The following is a 22823-nucleotide window of genomic DNA, read 5'->3' as shown; positions in this document are numbered from 1 at the left end:
AGAGAGAAAGAGGATGAGGAAGAAGAAAGAGGCGTCAGTTTTTATCCAATTTTCTAATCTAATTTGTGAAAGAAAAATAAAATGACTATTGTACCCTCTCGTATTTGCTTTGTGAAATTAGTGCAAGATCTGGACGTTGGATCGGGTATAATCGAATGGACGTGATGAGCTGTTAAGATGGGCTGTCATTTTAAGCTGTCAAGGTAGCCACCCCATATATATATATATATATATCATGTGACGAGTATTCAAACCTTTGCTATTTAGCTTCTGCTTGCCGGATGATTCTTGTATTCAACCTTGGTATATGTTAATTCAACGTTTGCTATTTAAGCTAGCTTTGTTTGCTTGATTATTTAATCACTTATTTTATAAATCGTGTTTCTCTACATATTCAATTATATTGTCCACCCTACCATGCAACCAGTATATATAAGCAGGAAATGTTTTAGAAAGATGCTAAGTTCAATATTACATTTGTGTATCATACAAATAAATAATTATGTACTGGTTGCATGGTAGGGTGGACAATATAATTGAATATGTAGAGAAACACGATTTATAAAATAAGTGATTAAATAATCAAGCAAACAAAGCTAGCTTAAATAGAAGCTAAATAGCAAAGGTTTGAATACTCGTCACATGTTTAATTTTTTCCCCCCAAATTGAGGGTATTCAACTGAATACCTTCAGTATACCGTGGGTCCGTCCCTGCACACCAAGTGCCATTCCTCCACAGCCGAAGATGTTGACTTGAATGGATAATAATGGCTTTGAGCCTAATCCATAAAAGTTATCTCTTGGAAGTAATTTGTCCAGCTCTTCGGCTATAGGATGGTTCAGAACATGGGAGAGCTCACAATGAACTCGCGCTTCAAAGAAGTTAACACCCTCATCGGTACAATTGATAACTTCATTGCCATTGATCCTTCCCCCTCAGGGGTAGAAATGTGTTAAGGTATCTGATAGTGATTTTTTTAACCGATCAGGTCGCTTATCAGTTTTGACATTGTCATTGTCGGAAGAGTAGAATAGAACAAGAGACACGTAAATTGGAGGAGCGTACTGATCTACAAGGGAGAGTTTGAAGTTTCTAAGGTGAGGTGGTGTAGGAGAGGATGGTTTGATAGCTGCTTTGGAAATAACCTCAACCTTGAGGGACATCTTGCCCTGTATCACTGTATGTGTGTAACTGTTTGAATGAACATTTTGTGATCTAGTGTTGTTCATTTCTAGAGCTTGCAGTCAACTCAACATAGTGGTGAAATTCAAGTGAGATGGCTGGAAGTAGCTGATCTCCTTTCTGCTGTCCTTATCAATACTGGCGGCAATTGTGTAGAACAATAGAACAATAGAACATTAAACATAATGGCATTTTCGTTTGATATCCAGAACTTCATACTTTACTCTTGGAATGCGAGTAATAAGTATATATAATTGATCATTGATGTATACGAGACTTATATGTGCTGTAGGGGAGTAATATCCTCATTAAGTTATCACGCACGCGTGAAGCACAAGCGAACTCAGGACATCGACCTCCAAGACCGACCTGTGAGCAGCTCCCTTATGAACACACACGCGCGCAGCATAGGTGAACTCAGGATATCGACCTCCAAGGCCGATTTGTGAGCAACTCCTTTCATGTAGGTGGTACGAACAATGATGTCTCAGTACGAACACATGACCAGAGACAGAACGCCTCAAATAAGGTCACCACCAGGGGTAATCATTACCAAAATCTTACTTGTACTTCCCACCACCGGGAAATAGGGACTACCGCGTCAACTCCCAATCAGCACACGACTTATACTACAACCAGCCCAACACTCATTCACAATCTCCACCTTACACGTGGGCAAGAGACGCACGTGTCTCTAAGATTTACACTTCCACAAGCCTATAAATACCACCTACTGGAACTACGTCGGACCTGATTCCTCTTTCCCCTAGAAGAGAAAAACAAAGAGAGGATATGTAGGCAGCTCGCTCCTTAGCGAACTCGGTCCCATCAGAAAATCTCAACCCCCTTTTCTCTCTCCCTTTGCGAAACCTTAAGGAAAACCAAAATACCCCTTTACATTGGCGCCGTCTGTGGTTTCGATTACTTGAGAAATCACGTTAACCCAACTCAAAAATCTACAATTCTCAAGCCCACGAAGCATGGTCAGCCTCGAAGCTCAAGTTCAAAACCTTGTAGACCAGCTGGGTTTAACAAATGAGAGCATTTCCTTGCTCCGGCAAGAAAATGCTGCTCTACGGGCCCAAGTGGACGATTACCAACAGCAACCAGTCGGTAACGTTGCTGAAAACGGCATCAACAAGGTTAATCAACAGATTAACGAGTTATCACACAGAATAGGCCAGAGTGCAGTCCGAAAGGATGCGACCCAAATTGTTCAAAAGATGCTCAAGACGTACCGCGCGTCTCCGTTCAGTGCTGAGGTTCTCAATAAACCCTCTCCTCAAGATTTTATCCAGCCACGCTTCCCCATGTATGATGGCAGCACATGCCCCGGTCAGCATGTGGCTCGGTACATTTAAAGTCTGACCCTCTACAGTTCTCCTGAGTTTGATCATCTTCACTGTCGACTATTTCTGGCCAGTCTCAAGGATGGCGCACTTGATTGGTTCTTCTCTCTTGAACCTGATTCTATTAAAACCTTTGAGCAGCTTACTGATCTGTTTGCTAGCCAATACGTGCACAACAGACGAAAGAAGGCAGACCTTGACTCGCTGTTCCAGCTATCATTCAGGGAAGATGAAACCATTCGCCAATTCTTAGGACGGTTCAAGGCCGAACTGTTATGTATGGAAAGCGGATTGAAAGAGTCTTTTGCCACACTGGCATTCTCTAACGCCTGTCGAGTGCGTAATACCGACCTCTCCAGATCACTGATGAAAGAAGCTTTAAACGCGGTCCGAACCAGATACCGGTCGTCAAGTATATCAAACTGCAAGAAAGTTTGAAGTCCAGTGGCTTAGCCGAGAACTAGGAGGTGGCAGCGATCTCTGATCATACCCCGCGTGCCAAAAAGCGATCCAGGTCGCTGGCACCAAAGGCAGGTACCCGCCAGGATAACAACGAAGAGATTTTTGTCTTGACCGCGCCCCTAGCTACATACTGGACAAGATCCAGCAAGCCTCATACTTCCGCCCAGATGTGAGGCAGCCAATAGATCGACCTGACAAGCCATACTGTGCATTCCACAAAGCAAAATGCCATGAAATCAATGCGTGCTGGGGGCTTAAGCACTATCTTCAAGACCTTGTCGAAGCTGGTCATATTAAACAGTACACCAACATTTTTGACGGTGATTTGCGTCATAAGCTCAGGGCTCGCCGAGTGCGCAGTCGATCTCCACCTCGCCGTCACCATCAAGACTTTCAAGCTTCGCCCACGGTAGAGGGCCCCCGAGATCGATTTCGCCACGGCGAAGAACAACACTCCTCAGATTGTGACAATGCTCGAACAATTCACATGATTACTTTCCCCGATGATTTTGTCACCTCATCCAGAGAGAAAAGACGTCGTGTCGGCGCCCTTCAGGAAGTGTATCATTTTACTTCCCAAAGACGCCTCCGCAGATTCAGTCGCCATTCGGGAGATATCATTTTCACGCAGGCCGACCTCAACAAGGTCTGTCTTCCTCAAAACGACGGTGGTCGCCCACGCCAAGATCGATGGATTGGGACAGTAAAGCGCGTCTTGATCGACCCGGGAAGTTCATGCAACATTTTATTCTATCACACCATCCAAGAAATGAGTTTACCCAAGTCAGTTCTTATAGATCCGATTGCCCCCCTTTATGGGTTCAATGGCTCCAGGGCCGACCCTGTCGGTGATATCATCCTTCCAGTATCAGTAGGATCTAAAGAGGACAAAGTCAGCTGCAATACACGCTTCAGCGTCCTAGACATCAAGTCGTCCTACAATGCCATACTAGGACGACGATGGATCCACCAAATGCGAGCTGTACCGTCAACATTGCATCAAGTTCTCCGTTTCCCAGGCCCCAGAGGAATGATGGAGCTGAGAAGCAATCAACTAGAAGCATATCATTGTAACCAAATCTTGACAGCAGGAAGGATTGATAGTGGACCAATCCACACAAGCAACGAGCCCACCAGTTATACCATGGCTAAAGATCTGATTGCCGAGGTCAGAACCAACAAATCAAAGCAGCACACTGGGGGCTCCAGTAAGAAGATGTAGTCGTCTATATCCACTCCAGAAGTCAATCCAGCCATTGTCGCTCCATCAGAACGGATCCCAGAAGTGGCGTCAGTTGGTGTCAATACCGTAGTCACGCCCCCAGAGGACCCCTCCACTATTGTTACCTCACCAGTTAGCATTCCAATAGCCTCACCGCCATGTGTCGCACAACAAATCTCCATTCCGACAGTCACTCCAGCCCCTGCTATCATGACCACAGACGCCATTCCAGTCCCTGTTCTCGTCACCACAGATACCGGTCCAGTTCGGGCGAGTAAGTTCACTCTCCCTCAGGTCGCTGAAGTGTCACCACACGAAGAAGCGTCGCCACCCAAGCCAGCACCTCAACAGGTCGACAGAGAGCGGGTGAACTTAGGAACTGATGATGATCCCAAGTTTGTATATGTAGGGGCTAACCTTGACCCTACACTCAAGGCCCAACTTGTAAACTTTTTGGCCATGAATAAAGATGTTTTTGCTTGGTCGTACATCGATGTACCTGGAATAGATCCCAACGTAGCATGTCATCGATTAAATGTAAACCCCGGTGCTAGACCAGTTCGCCAACGACCTCGCCGCTTATCCCTGCGGTTTCAACAAGCCATTAACGACGAGGTCGACAAACTCAAACAGGTCGGTTTCATCAGAAAGGTCGACTATCCAGACTGGATCGCGAACATCGTTGCCGTCCCCAAAAAGAATGGCACAGTATACCTCTGTGTCGATTTTACAAATGTCAATCAGGAAACCCCGAAAGATAGTTTTCCCCTACCTCGTATTGACCGACTTGTCGACCAGACCTGTGGGCATGAACTTCTCTCCTTCATGGACGCGTACAGCGGCTATAACCAAATCCCACTCGCCGAAGAAGATCAAGAGAAGACCGCTCACTACCGAGCAAGGGATTTATTGTTACAACGTCCTCCCGTTTGGCCTTAAGAACGCCGGAGCGACATATCAGCGTCTAGTAACCGACATGTTCCAAGACATGTTAGGTAAGACCATGGAGGTTTACATCGATGACATGGTCGTCAAAAGCAAGAAAGCAGGCGGCCACATCACTCACCTTGAGCAAGCGTTCTCCCAGTTGTGCTGCACTCGAATGAAGTTGAACCCAGATAAATGCCTCTTTGGAGCATCCCCTGGTAAATTTCTTGGATATCAGGTCTCACAGCGCGGAATCGAAGCAAACCCAGACCAAATCCGAGCGTTCTTAGACATGCCTGATCCACAGACAAAGAAGCAGATACAGAAGTTGTCAGGCATGGTCGTTGCACTTAACCGTTTCATATCCAGGGCGTCAGACAAATGTCGCCCGTTCTTACAACTACTCAAAAAAGGCGAGCAGTTCTCATGGACCGATCAATGCCACCAAGCATTCGCCACTCTTAAAGACTACCTCACCACACCTCCTGTCTTAGCCAAGCCAGTAGATGGAGAAATACTGGGGTTATACCTGGCAATATCAGACTTCGCCATCAGCTCAGTTCTCTTCAAAGAAGAAACAACTCAGAAAAGCCGATCTACTTCACAAGTAAGACGCTCATGCCAGCTGAGACGAATTATTCTTTCCTTGAAAGAGCTGTACTTGCTTTGGTGTATTCGGCAAGAAAATTCAGGCCGTACTTTCAAGCACATCCGATCAAAGTACTGACCGACCTCCCGTTGAAGAAAATTCTCCATAAAGAAAACAAGACTACTCGTATGGCAGTATGGGCCGAGGAGCTCGGTGAACACCACATGGAGTTTGTATCTCGCACCTCTCAAAAAGGTCAAGTCGTCGCCGATTTCCTAGCAGATTTCCCTGCTCAGGACCCACACTGGGAACCAGAGATGGAGCTCGCAGATGCCAAGGAGCGTGTCAAACCAATCTGGTCTCTCTTTGTAGATGGTTCTAGCAACCCGGAAGGAGTGGCATCGGGGTCGTCTTAGTGTCCCCCGAAGGAATTATGGTTGAAAAATCAGTTCAACTCGACTTCGCATCTTCCAACAACGAGGCAGAATACGAAGCGTTGATCATGGGCCTTCGTATGGCGCTACAGCTCGGTGTGCAAGAACTTCAAGTCTTTAGTGACTCGCAATTGGTCGTTCGCCAGATTGCTAAAGAGTACACTACTCAGGAAGGTAACCTTTCGAAGTATCTTCAGGTCGTTCATCATTTGTTGCCTTTTTTTAAAAAATCTACCGTACATCATTTTTTGCGTGATGAGAACCGTTATGCAGACAGCCTAGCTTACCTAGCCACTCAAACACCGAGTTGCGTTCCACAACAACTCCTCATTGAGGTAGTCAACCGACCTGCATACCAGGTCGAGCATGCCCTAGTTATAGCCGATCTGTTCCCTCTCTCCGAAGATCAGTTGAGCCAGACCTGGATGCAACCCATCATGGACTACATCCACCAGGGCACGCTCCCTGCAGAGCATGCCAAAGCCAGACAAATCCAATATCAAGCACGTCGTTATTGCGTGTTGCACAATAAGTTGTTTAGAAAATCTGCTGGTGGACCGCACTTGCGATGTATTACTCCAGAGCAGGGCCAATTGATATTTGCCGAAATTCATGAGGGAGAATGTGGAAACCATGCCGGAGGTCGCTCTTTAGCCCACAAGGCAATTTCCCAAGGCTACTTTTGGCCCCGTATGCAGATCGATGCCAACGCATACGTCCTCAAGTGCTTAAAATGTCAAACATTCGGCCACAACATCATTTAGCCCGCACGCGAGCTGATCAATATAGCAAGCCCATGGCCATTTCACATGTGGGGTATGGACATCATGGGACCATTTGTCCCCCAGAAGAGCACTGGTTTTCGATTCGTCTTAGCTGCAACAGACTATTTCACTAAGTGGGTCGAGGTCATTCCTTTAGCACATGTCAAAGAATCACATGTCTGAAACTTCATCTGGACTCACATCATCACCAGATTTGGTTTGCCACATACACTAGTGATGGACAATGGACCCCAATTCAAAGGCAGAACAGTTAAAGACTTTCTAGCAAAGTGGAAGATAGTTCATGCATTTTCTACTCCACAGTACGCTCAGAGTAATGGTCAAGCAGAAGCCAGCAACAAGGCTATCTTAGAAAATTTGAAGAAAAAGATTGAAAAGAACAAGAGCCAATGGCCGAACCAGTTGGAGAACATCTTGTGGGCTCATCGCACCACAGCGCGGTCCAGTACAGGCGAATCTCCATTCTTCTTGTGTTATGGCACAGAAGCTGTCATTCCCACCGAGCTGACAGTCACTACGACTCGGTCTAAGCTCGTTAAGACAGGACACAATGATTCTGTCTTAGCACGAGAGGTCGATTTGCTCGAAAAACGGCGTGACTTAGCCGCCATCAGAGTCGCATCTTATCAGCAAACCCTGAAGAACTCCTACAATAAACGAGTGCATCCTCGATCTTTCCAGCCTGGCGATCTAGTACTAAAAAAGATGCAAGACGACTCCAAGCTAGCCCCTACTTGGGAAGGCCCATACATCGTAGAACGCGTTGTAGGCAATGGAGCATACTGGATAAAAACTCAAGAAGGGAAATTGTTACCTCGCCCATGGAATACTTATCTGCTGAAAAGATTTTATCAATAAAACCATTGTTGTTGTATATTCTGTTTTTCAAGCACTGTAAGTTTAAGGTTAAATTTTTATGTTACCTAGTATAAGGTATTCCATTTACTGGCATCAAAAAGTTCTACAGCTCGCATCAGATGCACGACCAGCATACTTCCCTGATCCAACACGCTTAGCGCGCCATACGCTCTCATAAACGAAAACGCTCTCCGCGAGTAGACAGCTCTCTGGAGCTTACAGGCTACATAGCCTCTCCAATTCTTGTCACGTCGAGGACCTATATTTCTAGGATCGACTAAACGAGAACGCTCTCCGCGAGCATACTGCTCTCTAGAGCTTACAGGCTACATAGCCTCTCCAATTCTTGTCACGTCGAGGACCTATATTTTTAGGATCGACTAAACGAGAACGCTCTCCGCGAGCAGATAGCTCTCTGGAGCTTACAGGCTACATATCCTCTCCAATTCTTGTCACGTCGAGGACCTATATTTCTAAGATCGACTAAACGAGAACGCTCTCCACGAGCAGACTGCTCTCTGGAGCTTACAGGCTACATAGCCTCTCCAATTCTTGTCACGTCGAGGACCTATATTTCTAGGATCGACTAAACGAGAACGCTCTCCGCGAGCAGACAACTCTCTGGAGCTTACAGGCTACATAGCCTCTCCAATTCTTGTCACGTCGAGGACCTATATTTCTAGGATCGACTAAACAAGAACGCTCCTCATGAAAGCGCGACTCGGAGCTTACAGGCTACATAGCCTATCCAATTCTTGTCACGTCGAGGACCTATATTTCTAGGATCGACTAAACGAGAACGCTCTCCGCGAGCAGACAACTCTATGGAGCTTACAGGCTCCATAGCCTATCCCATTCTTGTCACGTTGAGGACCTATATTTCTAGGATCGACTAAATGAGAACGCTCTCCGCGTGCAGACATCTCTCTGGAGGTCGCAGACTCTACAAACCCCTAGAGCATCGTTCGTCGATGATCCTATACTCCTAGAGTCGACTATACGAAAGCGTTCTCCATGTGCTTTCACGCTTTATACTGCCCACACGCGGCCCCGACTAGAGCATTTTTTAATCTTACTTTAAAAACTTCGGTATAGGCTTAAGGAAGAACTCTCAGTCCTAGACTCAGGGCATCTAGCATACTCCTAACATCTCTGCTCTTATAACATGATAAACAAGAAAGACAGCGCTAAACACAAGTAGATCATGTTTCTAAACTAACTTTCAAGCTCCTCAGTTATTGCAAGCCACATGCATAATAAGCAGGACGCTAGCTACACACAAGTAAGCAGCATCATGCATTCGGAGCATAACCAGTAACAATATATGACCAATCGCCACAACAACTACATCCACCGATCTGCTGGGATTACCCAGAAAATCCAAATCGGTGTCTACTACAAAATTAACAAAGTATTGAACTGTCACTTCCGTGGAAACCAGTTCTCTGAACTAAAAGGGCGAACTGCTCAGGCAAGCCTGAAGACACAGCTCTATTGTTAACTCTCATATAAGAGAGGAGAACATAAACAACACTTACAACTTCTTGCTGACAGAGACAAAGGTAGATCACATCATCAAATATCAGTTACGACATGCTTATCTTTCGGTGCTAGTAGTAGAAGCGGCGTGCAGATCAAAGATCACATCACGCATTCCCTGCCCGTGTTCCTGCTTCTGATAGTCGCTTTCTTGAGGTCATACTTCCGGCCCGAGGGGTAGAGGCTTTACATGGCTTTAGTATCATATCCGCGGCTTTTGCTTGGCGCCACCTTCTAGCATTTCTTAGCATAAGCAGTTACTACAGCTAATTTCCTTTCTAGCTCAGTCACGTCAGTCACTAACACAACATTCTCAGCAGCAACATTCTGGTACTTGGTAGTCATCACTTCCAGCTTCCTCTTGTCAGCCCCCCACGTAGGTCGCATACACCCTAGCTCGACGTGAGGGTTATCATCAGTCTCGGTGTTTTGTACAACATCTTTCAACTTATCATATCCTGCAAGAAACTGCACGAACGAAGTTAAAGAATCAGATTGCCTTGGAAACCGACATAACAACCTAGTGTGTCATGAACTCACCAAACAAGCGGCCATGTCCATCGTCCCCAACAGCGTCTCCATGTCCTCATCTTTCACCTCTGCCTTGTCACCATCCAGCACAATCCCCTTTAGAACGCTAATCGCTATGGGCGCCGAGTGGAAGCTATAGTCTAAGCGTTTCACCATACGCTTCTTCCCCGTCTTCCCCATGTAGTAGAATTCGCTCCCCACATCCCCACATCGCGGGGACGAACTCTCACCAGCGACTTGGCGACCTTGCCTCAGGTCGCTCCGCTCCGCAGCCTGACGATCAGTGTCGCCTGCTTGCTGGGGCGACCTAAAAACAATGCCGCCAGCCGGACGACCAGCTCTCCTAGGTCGTTTATGACCCTTGGCTTCTACAGCAACATCTTTTCTCTTACCACAATCACTGTGCACATGAGGATCAAACTCCATCTCCTCCATTATCAGAGGCGACATTTCCCTCACACTTCCTTCTCCTCTTACGAATGGGCGACATCTTGCCATGATAAAACCTAGAAACAAAGATGCTGTCACATAAGCTAAAGTTTTAATCCAAGCCCTTCTCAACGGAATAACATTCACAGATGAGAATGAACGCATTACTGAAGGAGCAAAGAACGAAGGTAGTGCAACCGAAAGGGCGAGCGAAGAGAGAGATAAGCCGGCAAGAAGATGAGCAAATACCTTTTTGGTATTCGATGAGCAGTTTTATTCAATAGGAAACGTCTTTTCCCTAAGCACCTCATAATTACCTTGAGACGCCAAACGCCATCTGCCCGCCATCATTATGTTCCTTGAACCGCTCGTTTTCCTACACGTGTCACGCACGCGAGGGAACACTGCCGTTTGCGGCACTGAACACAACACAATTCGGCCTACTTCACGTACCAGAGTCCAGCGATCCGGTGGCATCGTTCTGAAGCAACACCCTAACGCTGAAAACAATTTAACAACAAGACGCTCATGAAAGCTTACCAGTCATTTGCAGGGAAGTTGTCACCGCAATGCAGCCGCCATGCTTTGTTATATGCAGTATAATCACGCACAAATATGATCAAGCAAGCGACTCACACATAATAGGGAAACAAACAACAAGTGTAGCATACAAACAAACAACGACCTGTTCTAACAAGCTTGAAACATAGTTCGTTAGCCGAGTTGCTGAGACTACTCAGGAAATCCAACCCGACTAAACAATATTCGTCATCACATGATTACCCCAAACCAGAACAGGGTACCAGATCACTCACACTACTGGTACATACAAATAAAAAGACGAACTGCACAGGTTACCCCAGGAAACCAGCTCTATTGTATCACAGCTTATAAGCTGACAGCAAAACAAAACAAATTTACAGCTCGTCCTCTCTTGGCACGACAGTTAATTCTCCAGGCACGAGCGATTCATCAATTTCCGCATCTCTCCCATCAACCACAACCGACAGTCCATCAAAGTTCAAACTCATTAGCACATCAGACGCAGCAGCCTCAACTCGCGGTACCACCGCTTCTGGAAGGATCACTGAAGACGCAAACACACTGCTGGCATCTCCCTGCACTTGTTCTACCACAGTCTGAGATGTACAGCGTGCATGATCTGCCTTCAAAGCATTGTAGTCCACCTCCAGTTTAACGAAGTCTGCATCCAGAACGTCATAGGCCTTGGTAGCGTCCTGGGCAACCTTCTTGCAGTGTAAGGCATACTTCGTTGACCTACCAATTTCCCACGATCATTGTCGGGACATTCTCTTGACTCCCAGTAGCTTTTTGCCTCAGATCTTACGTTTCAAAGATCTTTCAAAGATCTTGGCGGACTTAGCTTGATGTGCTTTCTTCAGATCTTCCAGTTCCTCGCGTTCCATCTTTGAGGCCTCCTGAACATTTTTCAGTTCCTCAGATAGCTTCACCACAGCTTCTCTATCTGCCTCCGCGAACTGAGCAATCTCTTTCAATTTCTGAAACCCACTTACCAGCTGCAAAGACACACACATGATTAATAGCCACAACATAACAACGTGTATAAGTGAACAGTTACATCAAAAGAAGACAAACACGCGTACCAAACATTGTGCAATTTCCATTCGTCTCAGGTTATCAGCCAGCCCTTTCTCATCCAGCTCCCTACGGTTGCCATCCAGAGCTATCTGTTCTAACAGACAGGCCGATACCTTACTCAATCTGAAGCTACAATCACTTTGCTTCACAGTTCGTTGTGCCCCATGCTCATCCAGATACACAAACTGTCCCTCTAGGTCGTCAACAACCACAATAGCTTTTCCATTCGCCTTGCGCGGAGCCTTCGCTTTCGCCAGCGGACTGGGTTCACGCCCCCATCGAGACGTACTAGACCCCGCCCCAAAAGTGGCCAAGTCCATGACCTACTCGGGTCGCGCCCGACTCCGGCGAGAAACCGTAACCCCAGCCGGGCCACCATCAGAACCGCCCCCTGCGCTGGAGCTTTCCCTAAGAGCGTGCCGCGCTACTTTCGCAACTCGGACAATGTCTTGCTTAGAGGCGTCACGCAGCCTCTTTTCTGACCTGCTCCTTGCACGAGGGTTGAAAACCACCGTTTCCAACTCTACAGGAGCATCGATCGAACCCCCTTCAGGTCGGGAGCTCGATCCTCCAGCTCCTGAGGCACCACCTCTAGCAGGTCGCCTCGCGCCGCCATGCGCCCGATGCCTATCTTCCCGCATTACCAAGTCACTCGTTCGCGACTCCATCACCTCTTGCCTTGTCTGACCTCGAGCTCAGTCTTTTTGCGCTTTTCTTTTTTCCCGGATCGCAGGCCCACCCCTTTCCACAAAGAAATGAGCAACCTCAGGCAACTTCGCTTGTTTTTCTTCACGAGTCAGCCGTGCGAACCTCTCTATCTCCCCACGATCAGTTCGCTTCTTCACAGAAAAATCTACAGACAAAGAAAAACATGGGTCTATTAGAATAACTATCAGTCGTTAAGTAAAGCAACAAAAGAAAAATATTCCTACCCACCGGATATATTACAAATCCTAGTTTGCAACCTACACCTGTTAGCACAGTAGTTGCCAACTAGCAGTAACGGCCTCTTTGTCCAGGCCTCGTTGCTTACACCATCGATCACCGCAGAACGCGTCGTCATCGTTTGCAAGCTAAAGTTCAAATTACCAGATCGCCTCACAACATAATGCTCAACTATGTCGGATACCCCTATATCGTATTCCCCACTCGCATTCAACATGTTAAACACCTTAAACAATCGCCAGGTGTTACCAACGAGCTGACAAGGAGACTTCCAACAATGGGCCAAGAAGTCACATACCAGTTTCGAGAATGGTATTTGCATATGCACTCTCAGCTGGCCCTCACAGATGATTATTCTACCATTCGGTGGGTTGTACTCCTCACTACGTACATTTTCACTCAACCGTGGTTCGTATATCTCCAGGTCGGGGACATTGATCCCGTACACTGCCCTCAGTTCGGGAAACGAGTTTGTAGCATGACGGTTTACCATTTTAAGGGGCAAATCACTTGATGACGACATCTCCCCTCGACCTGTCGTACTGGCCACGCCACCTTCTGACCTAGATCGAGTATTACCCTCATCTACCCTAGCTTCCTCATCCAACTCAGCCTCAATGCCAACACTTACCGCTTCTTCATCCTCATACTCTCCGCAACTTAATGATATCTCCCAAACTTCTTCCGATCGAGTATCATCAGAATCAGACATTATAACGAGTCCTTTTTATCAATTACTCAAGCTTCTACAACCTTACAATGACCTACCTACTTAACAAATCGCACTTGAAAGAGAGGAAAGCAAATTGAAAATGGAAAAGTAACAACAGCAGAAGCACTCACTTGAGGAACCCTAGCTTGCGTTTTGGCGGAAGAAGGAAATAGGAAATACCTTTTTGATTGTCCCAAATTTGATTTTGTACAAACAGCCCGTTCAGTTACCAAGAAGTTATGATTACAGCCTAAGCTCTAGCCCGCACACGTGTTCCAAGGTACTGTCTTTTCAGCAGTTCTGTATAACGCGGCGACACGTTTCTTCCTCAACTGCTACGATTCTGTCACGTGCGAATTACGGCACAACTTCCCTTTCCCGCCAAATCATCATGCTGCATGATTCAAAAGTTGCGCCATCCCAGTCGGATCGTCCACCACAGCTCGCTCATGCTCCACACGTTCTTCCACTTTTTCTCTCAGCAGAGCGTTTCCTGCGACATAAACACTCTACTGAGAGGGGGCTGTGTAAGGGAGTAATATCCTCATTAAGTTACCACGCACTCGTGAAGCATAAGCGAACTCAGGACATCGACCTCCAAGACCGACCTGTGAGCAGCTCCCTTATGAACACACACGCGCGCAACATAGGTGAACTCAGGACATCGACCTCCAAGGCCGATCTGTGAGCAGCTCCTTTCATGTAGGTGGTATGAACAAGGATGTCTTAGTACGAACACATGGCCAGAGACAGAACGCCTCAAATAAGGTCACCACCAGGGGTAATCATTACCAAAATCTTACTTGTATTTCCCACCACCGGGAAATAGGGACTACCGCGTCAACTCCCAATCAGCACACGACTTATACTACAACCAGCCCAACACTCATTCACAATATCCACCTTACACGTGGGCAAGAGACGCACGTGTCTCTAAGATTTACACTTCCACAAGCCTATAAATACCACCAACTGGAACTACGTCGGACCTGATTCTTCTTTCCCCTAGAAGAGAAAAACAAAGAGAGGATACGTAGGCAGCTCGCTCCTTAGCGAACTCGGTCCCATCAGAAAATCTCAACCCCCTTTTCTCTCTCCCTTTGCGAAACCTTAAGGAAAACCAAAATACTCCTTTACATGTGCTATGTGAATCTACGACTAAAAGGGCATTTGACAGATCAAAACAGAAAACTAAGAAGCTTTGAAGATTTGCGCGTTAGGTACATAAGGTATGTACATCAGTACATGTACATCCCTTTGCTGTCAGCTCATCTTAGTTCATATATTCCAATCTAATCCCTTGATTATGTTTAAGGATTCTTATACCATTCATATTTTTTATTTGGCTATGGCCTATTTTGGCCTCATTGCATTGGGACCTGGCACACAAACAAATACCAACTTTTACTTTTTGTTACAAATCTAGCCACCATACATGTTTGCTCCAGCAGTCACCTGTCATCTGTCAAAACCTTAATAATCGATTTAATCATTCATTTCAACATATATTGATGTTTATCTTGTCAGGTAGTATAGTATAACACCAGTATATTTTTCTCATAATTTACTAGTACAATAAAAATAAAAATAATAATAGATAAAAATAAAAAGGATAAAGATTACAAAGAGATAAGATAAAGAGGATAAACCTCATTCCCTATTCAGTAGTTTTCAAAAATAAAATAAAATAAATGAAAAATAAATATACGAGTTTGAAAAGAGAAAGAATTTTTACAGAAAGACAAAAATAAAAATAAGAAAAAAAAAAAGAGTTTTACTGATAGAGGGAAAAAAATCTTTTTGCTGGAGATACCGATAGAGCGTATAACCTGTGAGTAGTCTAATTTTTATTTGTTTTAAATCTTAATGGATTACCAAATGATTTCATTAGTTAGTTAATGGTTTAAGTTAATTTGTTTGGATACAAGAGATGAAAATCTATTCATAGTTATGCAGAATATACTGTCATTTTTATCTATTTGTTTCATTGGTATGGTTAGATATTCCCCATTGTAGTCTGTATGAAATTTATTGCATTGTGTGAAGTGGTTATATTCCACTTCCTTTGTCTTGAAGTATCTAACGTACCTGTACATGTGAGACTGTACATGTGAGAAATGTGGAGTTGTGATAATTTACCGGTAGATATATGGTTTCAGCAAAATGATATAACCATAGTTATGAAGAATCCAAAACAGATCACATCATTGATGTCATCTAAGACCATCTAATCATTAATAAGTTTTACCTATAAAACTCGAACAAATTGTGAAGTACTGCCAAATTTTTGGTATGGATCACTTGTTGATTATACTCATGCCAGTTAATACTCCAAGTGCACGTGCAGTTTGTTAACAGATTGTGACAATAACAATGAATTAACATAGCACCAACAGGCTCATCAGTTCAACTTTGTATACTATATTTCAATGTGCACGATATTTGGTATTTGGTAAACCGTTGGCTAGTGACTGACTTAGAAGTGTTGTACGTATAAGTTTAGATATGTTTTTTTGGAGGATTTTTCAGTTGATGATTTTAGCATTTTTGATTAATTAAAGTTATTGGGTTTTTCACCCTAACCAATTTCGAATGATTTTTGGGCCGATTGGTGGTGGCGGTCGGTGGGTTAGTGCTTAGGGTTTGCTGGTTTGGTGGTGGTGTAAGCTGTTTGAGGAAGAAAGAGACTCCGATCTAGTGCTCCAGGGCTTTAATTTCTTTTAGTTGGGCTTGGGCCGAAATATAACTTGTGGGCTTGAGTTTGTTTTTAAGTTATAAATTTTTGGGCTTAAATTTAGTTTATGGTTTTGGGCCTTGAGTTATTGGGCTGGTTTCTATTATTTTTGTGGGCTGGGTCCTTTTTTAAGTGGACCGGATTCTATTAATTTAGATGGGCTTTGGTTAGAGTTTGTTTTTGGGCTGAATCTGTTCTAGTTAGGCTTGGTCTAGTTATAGGGCGGTTCTTAACTTTGTGTGGGCTGGGCCATTATCATATTAAGTGTTTTTATGTGGATCTATTTTAGTTCGTTGTCATGGCAGGGTTTTTGTTTTAATCTTTTCGAACTTTTTAAATATTGAACTTGGTGGACCAATCCAATAATGGGATGTTGTATAAACATGTTTGTCATTATCTAATCCAATATCGAAACTTGTATAAACATGTTTGTCATTATCTAATAAAGATTTGGCGTGGTATTATGCAATAATATATATTGGCACTGATGGACTTTGATTTTGACTATGTGGCTGATAAGAGCTACGTAAGGCTTGATTCTAATCTTGAAAGATTGGATACGTAGGTAGCCTTGTGTACAGGTGCAACCACTATATTATATATTAGTTTTTGCGATAACTATATGTGTATAATGTTAGTATGTAATTGTGTGCGAGATTGTGATTGTTTGAATTGTATTTGATTGATGACCATTCGTGTTGCGTTCAATGATATTTAAATGTGTGATTGATTTGCATTAATGTGTAAAAATAACTTTCTACACGTGTGATCAATAGTTGTGCATGATTAATGCTAGTACAATGATAAGTGAGTTGAGAATAATACTTTCAACGAGTCGACCACACCTTTAGAACTCTCCATGCCTCAGGATTTGGTAATGATATATTATGACTTGAGATGTTATGTGATAGGAAGGTATTTATTGAATGTGCTATGAATGACCTGTTAGTGTTATGATGGGTATTCCTTGAATGTGGCAGGAATGACCCAAGGTATTCATTGAATGTGCCATGAATAACCTGTTAGAGTTATAATGGGTATTCCTTGAATGTGGCGGGAATGACCCAAGGTATTCATTGAATGTGCCATGAATGACCTGTTAGTATATGATGTGTATTCCTCGAATGTGGCGGGAATGACCCAAGATATTCATTGAATGTGCCATGAATGACCTGAGATATACATTGAATGCCCATAAGAGACTATGATTATGCGCATGGGAAACCCAAAGATGGTTGTGACTCACAAGTTACGAGTTTGCAAGATGTAAATATGTTCCTAGAGGCGATATTCCCACTTGGGACATATGTCTTATAGTGGTACTCGGTGTGAGAGAGGCACACAGGTATGTGTGATTTGACAAATGTGTAATGTGCAAATCGTAGAGTAGGAACTAAAGGTGAGGTTAGTAAATAAGTGATTAATAAACAAGATGCATTGTGGAATTGAATGAACTAAAAGTATGTGAATTTGTGTGATGTTATGGATGTGAAGTGTGACTGTGAATAATATTAGTGAATGCTGGTGATCTTTTATGTGATTGTGAAATGACTATAACTTGATATGTTATTACAAAAATATTAATGACTTGTGATAGTCTAAGATCTATGGTTATGCATGCATATATAAACTTTATGACGTAATGATGTCATGTGAATGACTACCCTTGATATAGGTATTATAATAAGTGGTATTCCCTGAATATGCAGGACGAACCAAATTGTATAAATTAGACTTAAATGTCTTATATGAGGTTTGATTAAAAATGGAAATTTGACTGACTGAGATAAATCATTTTATTGTAATGTCTAACTCTGTTTTGCAGGAGGGTAGAATCTATTAATCTTTTATGCAGGGACGTAAATATCCTACCCAAAGACGACGTGTTGGCTTAAAGGTAAGGTGTATCAAACTCATATTTAATTAGGTTATCATATGTGCATTTACTAAGTGGAATGTAAGTGGTATTTATGTTGTGAGTTATTTTGGAAAGTAAAAATGATTAGTACTGTTATATGAGATTCTTGAAATTGTATATTGGGGGTAAAATCTTACTTGGGAAGAAACTACATGCCGTTTTGAGAAAACAGAACTAACTTGTCTTCCAAGTTGAAATGATTGTAATAGTATATTCATTTATTTGAAATATTGAACATATTGTTTTTATATTTAGTCTTACTCATACCAACAAATTCAATTTGCTAACCCGTGTTCGCTTTGTTTTGCAACGTGGGTGTGTTATTAGAAACATAAATGGTAGAATGCAGTGGATGAAGACGTTTGATTTGGATTTGCTCTTGGAGTCTTCTGGTTTAAGTTTTTCTTAAGTGTACGGTTTTGTTTTGAGACAGATGTAATAAAGTTGGTTAGTTTCTTTGTAGTTTAGTAATGTGATTGAAGGATTGTTCCTTTTGGTTTTAAATTTGAACTTATATTTTAATATCGTGGTTGATAATGGGTTATTAGGGTTTCGTTTCATCCTGGATTTTCAGAAGATGGAATAGGGTGTGGATAATTCCCTATTTTAAATTTTCTGAAAATTTGGGGTGTGACAGGTAGCCTACAATTACTGAATTACAACGTGTGTGTATATAAGCTAATAAGCTTGTGTAGAAAATAAATCTACCATAACCTCTCTTAACCTCCAGCAGTCCAGTCACTACTGAATTACATAGTCAAGGTTTAAATCTTCTCGTATGTCTCAGCTGTTATCATCATATTTTCGCTTAGCTATTTAATTCAACAAACACTATATTGTTTTGCAATTTCTCGTGTATACAACATATATTGTATATTTGTATATGACGGAAGAAGACTTCCTTTTCTCATTATTCTTGATAACCTTTGCTTGGTTCTAACTATTTCATGCAGAAGCTATACATACATTGCAGCCATAAAGAAATTTCTCCACTATTTCGATGCTTGGCTTCCCCACAAGCAACTCCCACAACTCAGCGGCTTCTCTTCCTTCCTTAAGAAACACATTGGTAGCATCAATGCGGTGTACGTTCCACCAAGGTAGGTTCTGTAGACGTTGGATCTTTTTGTACTGACGGCATGCAAGCTTATATGTATTGCTCTTCGTCTCATCAATCGCCGCCTTTAGTAGCTCTTTGCGAGTTTCTTCATCAGCAGTAGACTCCAATCTAATGTACCGATCCATCTCTGGGACGCCAATTGAACGTCTAATGCCACTATTATAGTCTGCCTCTGGTTCAAACATATTTTTCACCTCGTTGACTAATCCAGCATGCACCATTTGATCAACCCGCTTTGAGACATATGCGTCCAAAACCTCCAACGACACGTCCATCCAAATGAAACAACAATCATACTTGGAACGGAACTCAAAACTTTCAGCATCCACCAATGCTTCTATATATGTGTTAGAACCCCCTACAATAATTGGTAGTCGATCACGTTCCAAGATTGACTCAATAGTTTCTGAAGCTAGGAAACAAAAATCAGCCACCTTGAAATCCGCATTAGGGTCTAACATCCCTATGAGATGGTGCGGGACTCCACATTGCTCTTCTTCAGGGACCTTATTTGTGACAACGTCAAGTCCCCGATAGACTTGCATTTTATCGGAATTCACAATTTCAGCTGGGAAATGCGTTGCTAGGTAGATAGAAAGCTTTGATTTACCAGTTCCAGTTGCGCCAATGATGAACAGTACCTGTTTTTTGTTCTGTGGTCCGTTGCATGTGTCCATGTTGATCGAACTCTACCACACTTTAAGAAAAAATCTGCCATATAATTTGATTATGCTTGTTAAGATAAGAACAATTTACAAAAATGCTATATATGATAATCGTAAAGGTACTTATATCAAAGATATAAAAAAAAAAAAAAAATCTAGATAAATTCAAAGATAGAAAACTACTTGGGGACATTTTTCCTGCAACGGAAAACCACATGAAACAAAGATACATAAATAAAACTTCACGCACTTTTTTAAAATTTCTCTGGCGCTTATAGTTGAACTTCTTTATCTGATGCACTTGTAAAACGTTATGTAATGTAATCAGGAACACGTCGGGAGGGCGTGCATTCCCACTGGCCCTTATAGACAGTCTCCAACGAAAAAAATCAGTTAGCCTATTTTTGCAATTTCAAACCAAACATACGAATGGTCCACAGTCATTTTGTAAACCAATTTTGAAAGCTGTTTTTTGTGGTGATCTGTTACAAGTTACAACAATTCTCTAAATTTAAACTCCTTTAACTCTTTAAGGACCTCTCTGGCTAATTAACTGGGGACCAGGGACCATTGATTTTATATCGAGATAAGCAGAACGGTATCTGATAAGGAGTAATTAACTAGTCGGACTTAATGAATTTTTCTTCTTTTATGTCGCTTTGACTTAAAGTCCAGTTCCTTCAAAAAGTAAAAATAAAAACATGTGGCAGCTTGAATTAGACATTTATATTTCAGCATGTTTGAGCCAAAAAACTAGAAATCAAAGTGGTAATAATGTAAAATAACAGTATGGCTCTTATACGAAGAGAGTGAGTGCACTTCAGTGGCTATGTATAACACCCCGTCTTTTTCTTTTATTTTTTTACCTAGTATAATAATAATAATAATAGCTAAAACAAAATATATGATAACTATTAGTTAAGGATAAAAGCCGCGTAGGTAAATAAATAACTTTCATCCTTGTTTTTTTTTGGAGAAAAACACAGAGAATTTTATACAGAGAAAAAAAAAAAAAGTTTTACTGAAAGAAGAAAAAGAAGATTTTTCTGATAGCTAGTTGATAGTCGGAGCGTACTACGGGTGAGTAGATATATTATGTTTTTATAAAGTTATCTTTTACTGTAGATTGCATGAGGATGGAAAAAATATGATTTTTATTGTTCACATACTGTTGTAAGATTCTCTTTTATATTGTATACTATTTAGTGTTAACTGCGTATACATCTTGACTATCGTTTGAAGAACCGTCTGTCTCCGGAAAACTTGTCCATATCCAGTGATAAAACGAGGGTAATAAATCAATTATGGTTGTTGTAAACAAATTTGTCAATTTATGTATTGGCTACGCGTTTTCGCATTTTCACCAAAAGAACCAAATCGTCCTGTTTTGTTTTGTTTGGATGATTTGTTTTGTTTGAATTTTGTTGTGATATTATACTGTTGGTTTGATGTTGATTGTTGATGATGGATTTGGTGTTGGAGAGTGTGAGGTTGAAGCTTTGGAACAGGCGTTAATGGAGGTCGAAATATCGATCCAGTTTTGATGGAGGAATTGGTAAATCAATGAGTTGAGTTTTTGTGTTAATTAAAGTAGTAGGGGTTTTGATTTAGGTTAATTTCGGTTAGGTTGGAAGTGTGGGTGGATGGGAATTGGTGGTGGCTGATCGGTGGAGAGCTGCGAAATTTGAGTGAGGGGAGACGACCCTTGGTTGGGTTTGAGATTGGGCCGAACCATTCATATTGTTGTTTGGGCCGAACCAACTAGTCTTGTTGGATGGCCGGTGGTGGCTGGAGGTGGAGGAGAGGTGCTGTGAGGAAGAAGAAGGTGAACAGTGAGTTTTGTTTGGGCTTGGGCCGAATCAGGCAAGTGGGCTTGAGTGATTTTTTTGGATATTCACTCATGGGCTCATGGGCTTAAGTTTAGATTGGGCTTGGGAAAGGCCAAGAGTTTTGGGCCTTAGTCTTTGGGTTTTTGGTTAGATTAACTTTAGGACTGGTTGACTTTGACTGTTGACCAGGGTTGACTTTGACTGTTGACAAGAGTTGACTTTGAATAGTTGACCAGAGTTGACTTTTAACTCGGATGATGATTTGGTCTATTAGGATAGGTCTAGGGCTATTAGCATGTTTGGCTTTAGGCTAAGACCTTTCTATATATACGTGTGTACGTGTATTAACTACGATGTGATATTTCAGTCTTTTATGATATACGACGTTATGACACTTAGACATCCATATAATTAATAACGCATAAACAAAAATACATGAAACAAGATACTCCTCCGTTCTCTGAAATAATATATGCAATAAAGTTCAATAATGTGTAAACAAATTTACCGCACCCTTTTAGAACTCTCCACTCCTCAAGTTTTGGAAATGAATTTTTATGACTGATGATGTCATATACTAGGTGGGCATTTATTGAATGTGCCATAAATGGCCCGTTAGCATTATAAATGGGTATTTATTGAATGTGCCATGAATGACCAGATTGTTTGGACTACCCTAGAGAGGAACTAAGGTATTCCCCTTGCGGGTTAGTTGTTTTCCTTGAGGGTACGGGAATGTAGGGTTGGGTATTCCTTGAATGTGGCGGGAATGACCCAGGGAATTCATTGAATGTGCCATGAATGGCCCATTAGTGATATGATCGGTATTCCTTGAATGTAGCGGGAATGACCTAAAGTATTCATTGAATGTGCTATGAATGACCTGAGTTTTATGCCCAAAGAGGCTATGAAATATGTGTATGAAAGCCCAGAGATGGCTATGATATTGTGGTATTCGGTGAGAAAGAGGCA

At 42.6% G+C, this 22823-nt stretch overlaps 1 protein-coding gene and 1 long non-coding RNA gene across 2 annotated transcripts; one reads left to right on the top strand and one right to left on the bottom strand.

The window, feature by feature from the left end:
- The first annotated feature begins 247 nt into the window (after window positions 1–247).
- LOC147512253 (uncharacterized) lies at window positions 248–1232 on the top strand. The gene is made up of 2 exons (XR_015214856.1): window positions 248–898; window positions 990–1232. It is a non-coding gene; the product is annotated as an uncharacterized LOC147512253 (long non-coding RNA).
- Window positions 1233–19130: 17898 nt separating this feature from the next.
- LOC147512252 (adenylate isopentenyltransferase 3, chloroplastic-like) lies at window positions 19131–20205 on the bottom strand. Its single transcript, XM_086599457.1, has one exon. It carries the CDS (start codon window positions 20032–20034, stop codon window positions 19183–19185), a length of 852 nt encoding a protein of 283 aa, XP_086455583.1. The 5' UTR covers window positions 20035–20205; the 3' UTR covers window positions 19131–19182.
- Window positions 20206–22823: the final 2618 nt, after the last annotated feature.

This window comes from Coptis chinensis, chromosome 3 (genome assembly GCF_015680905.1).
Source record: "Coptis chinensis isolate HL-2020 chromosome 3, ASM1568090v1, whole genome shotgun sequence".
NCBI lineage: Eukaryota > Viridiplantae > Streptophyta > Magnoliopsida > Ranunculales > Ranunculaceae > Coptis > Coptis chinensis.
This window is presented reverse-complemented; position numbering and strand designations above follow the sequence as displayed.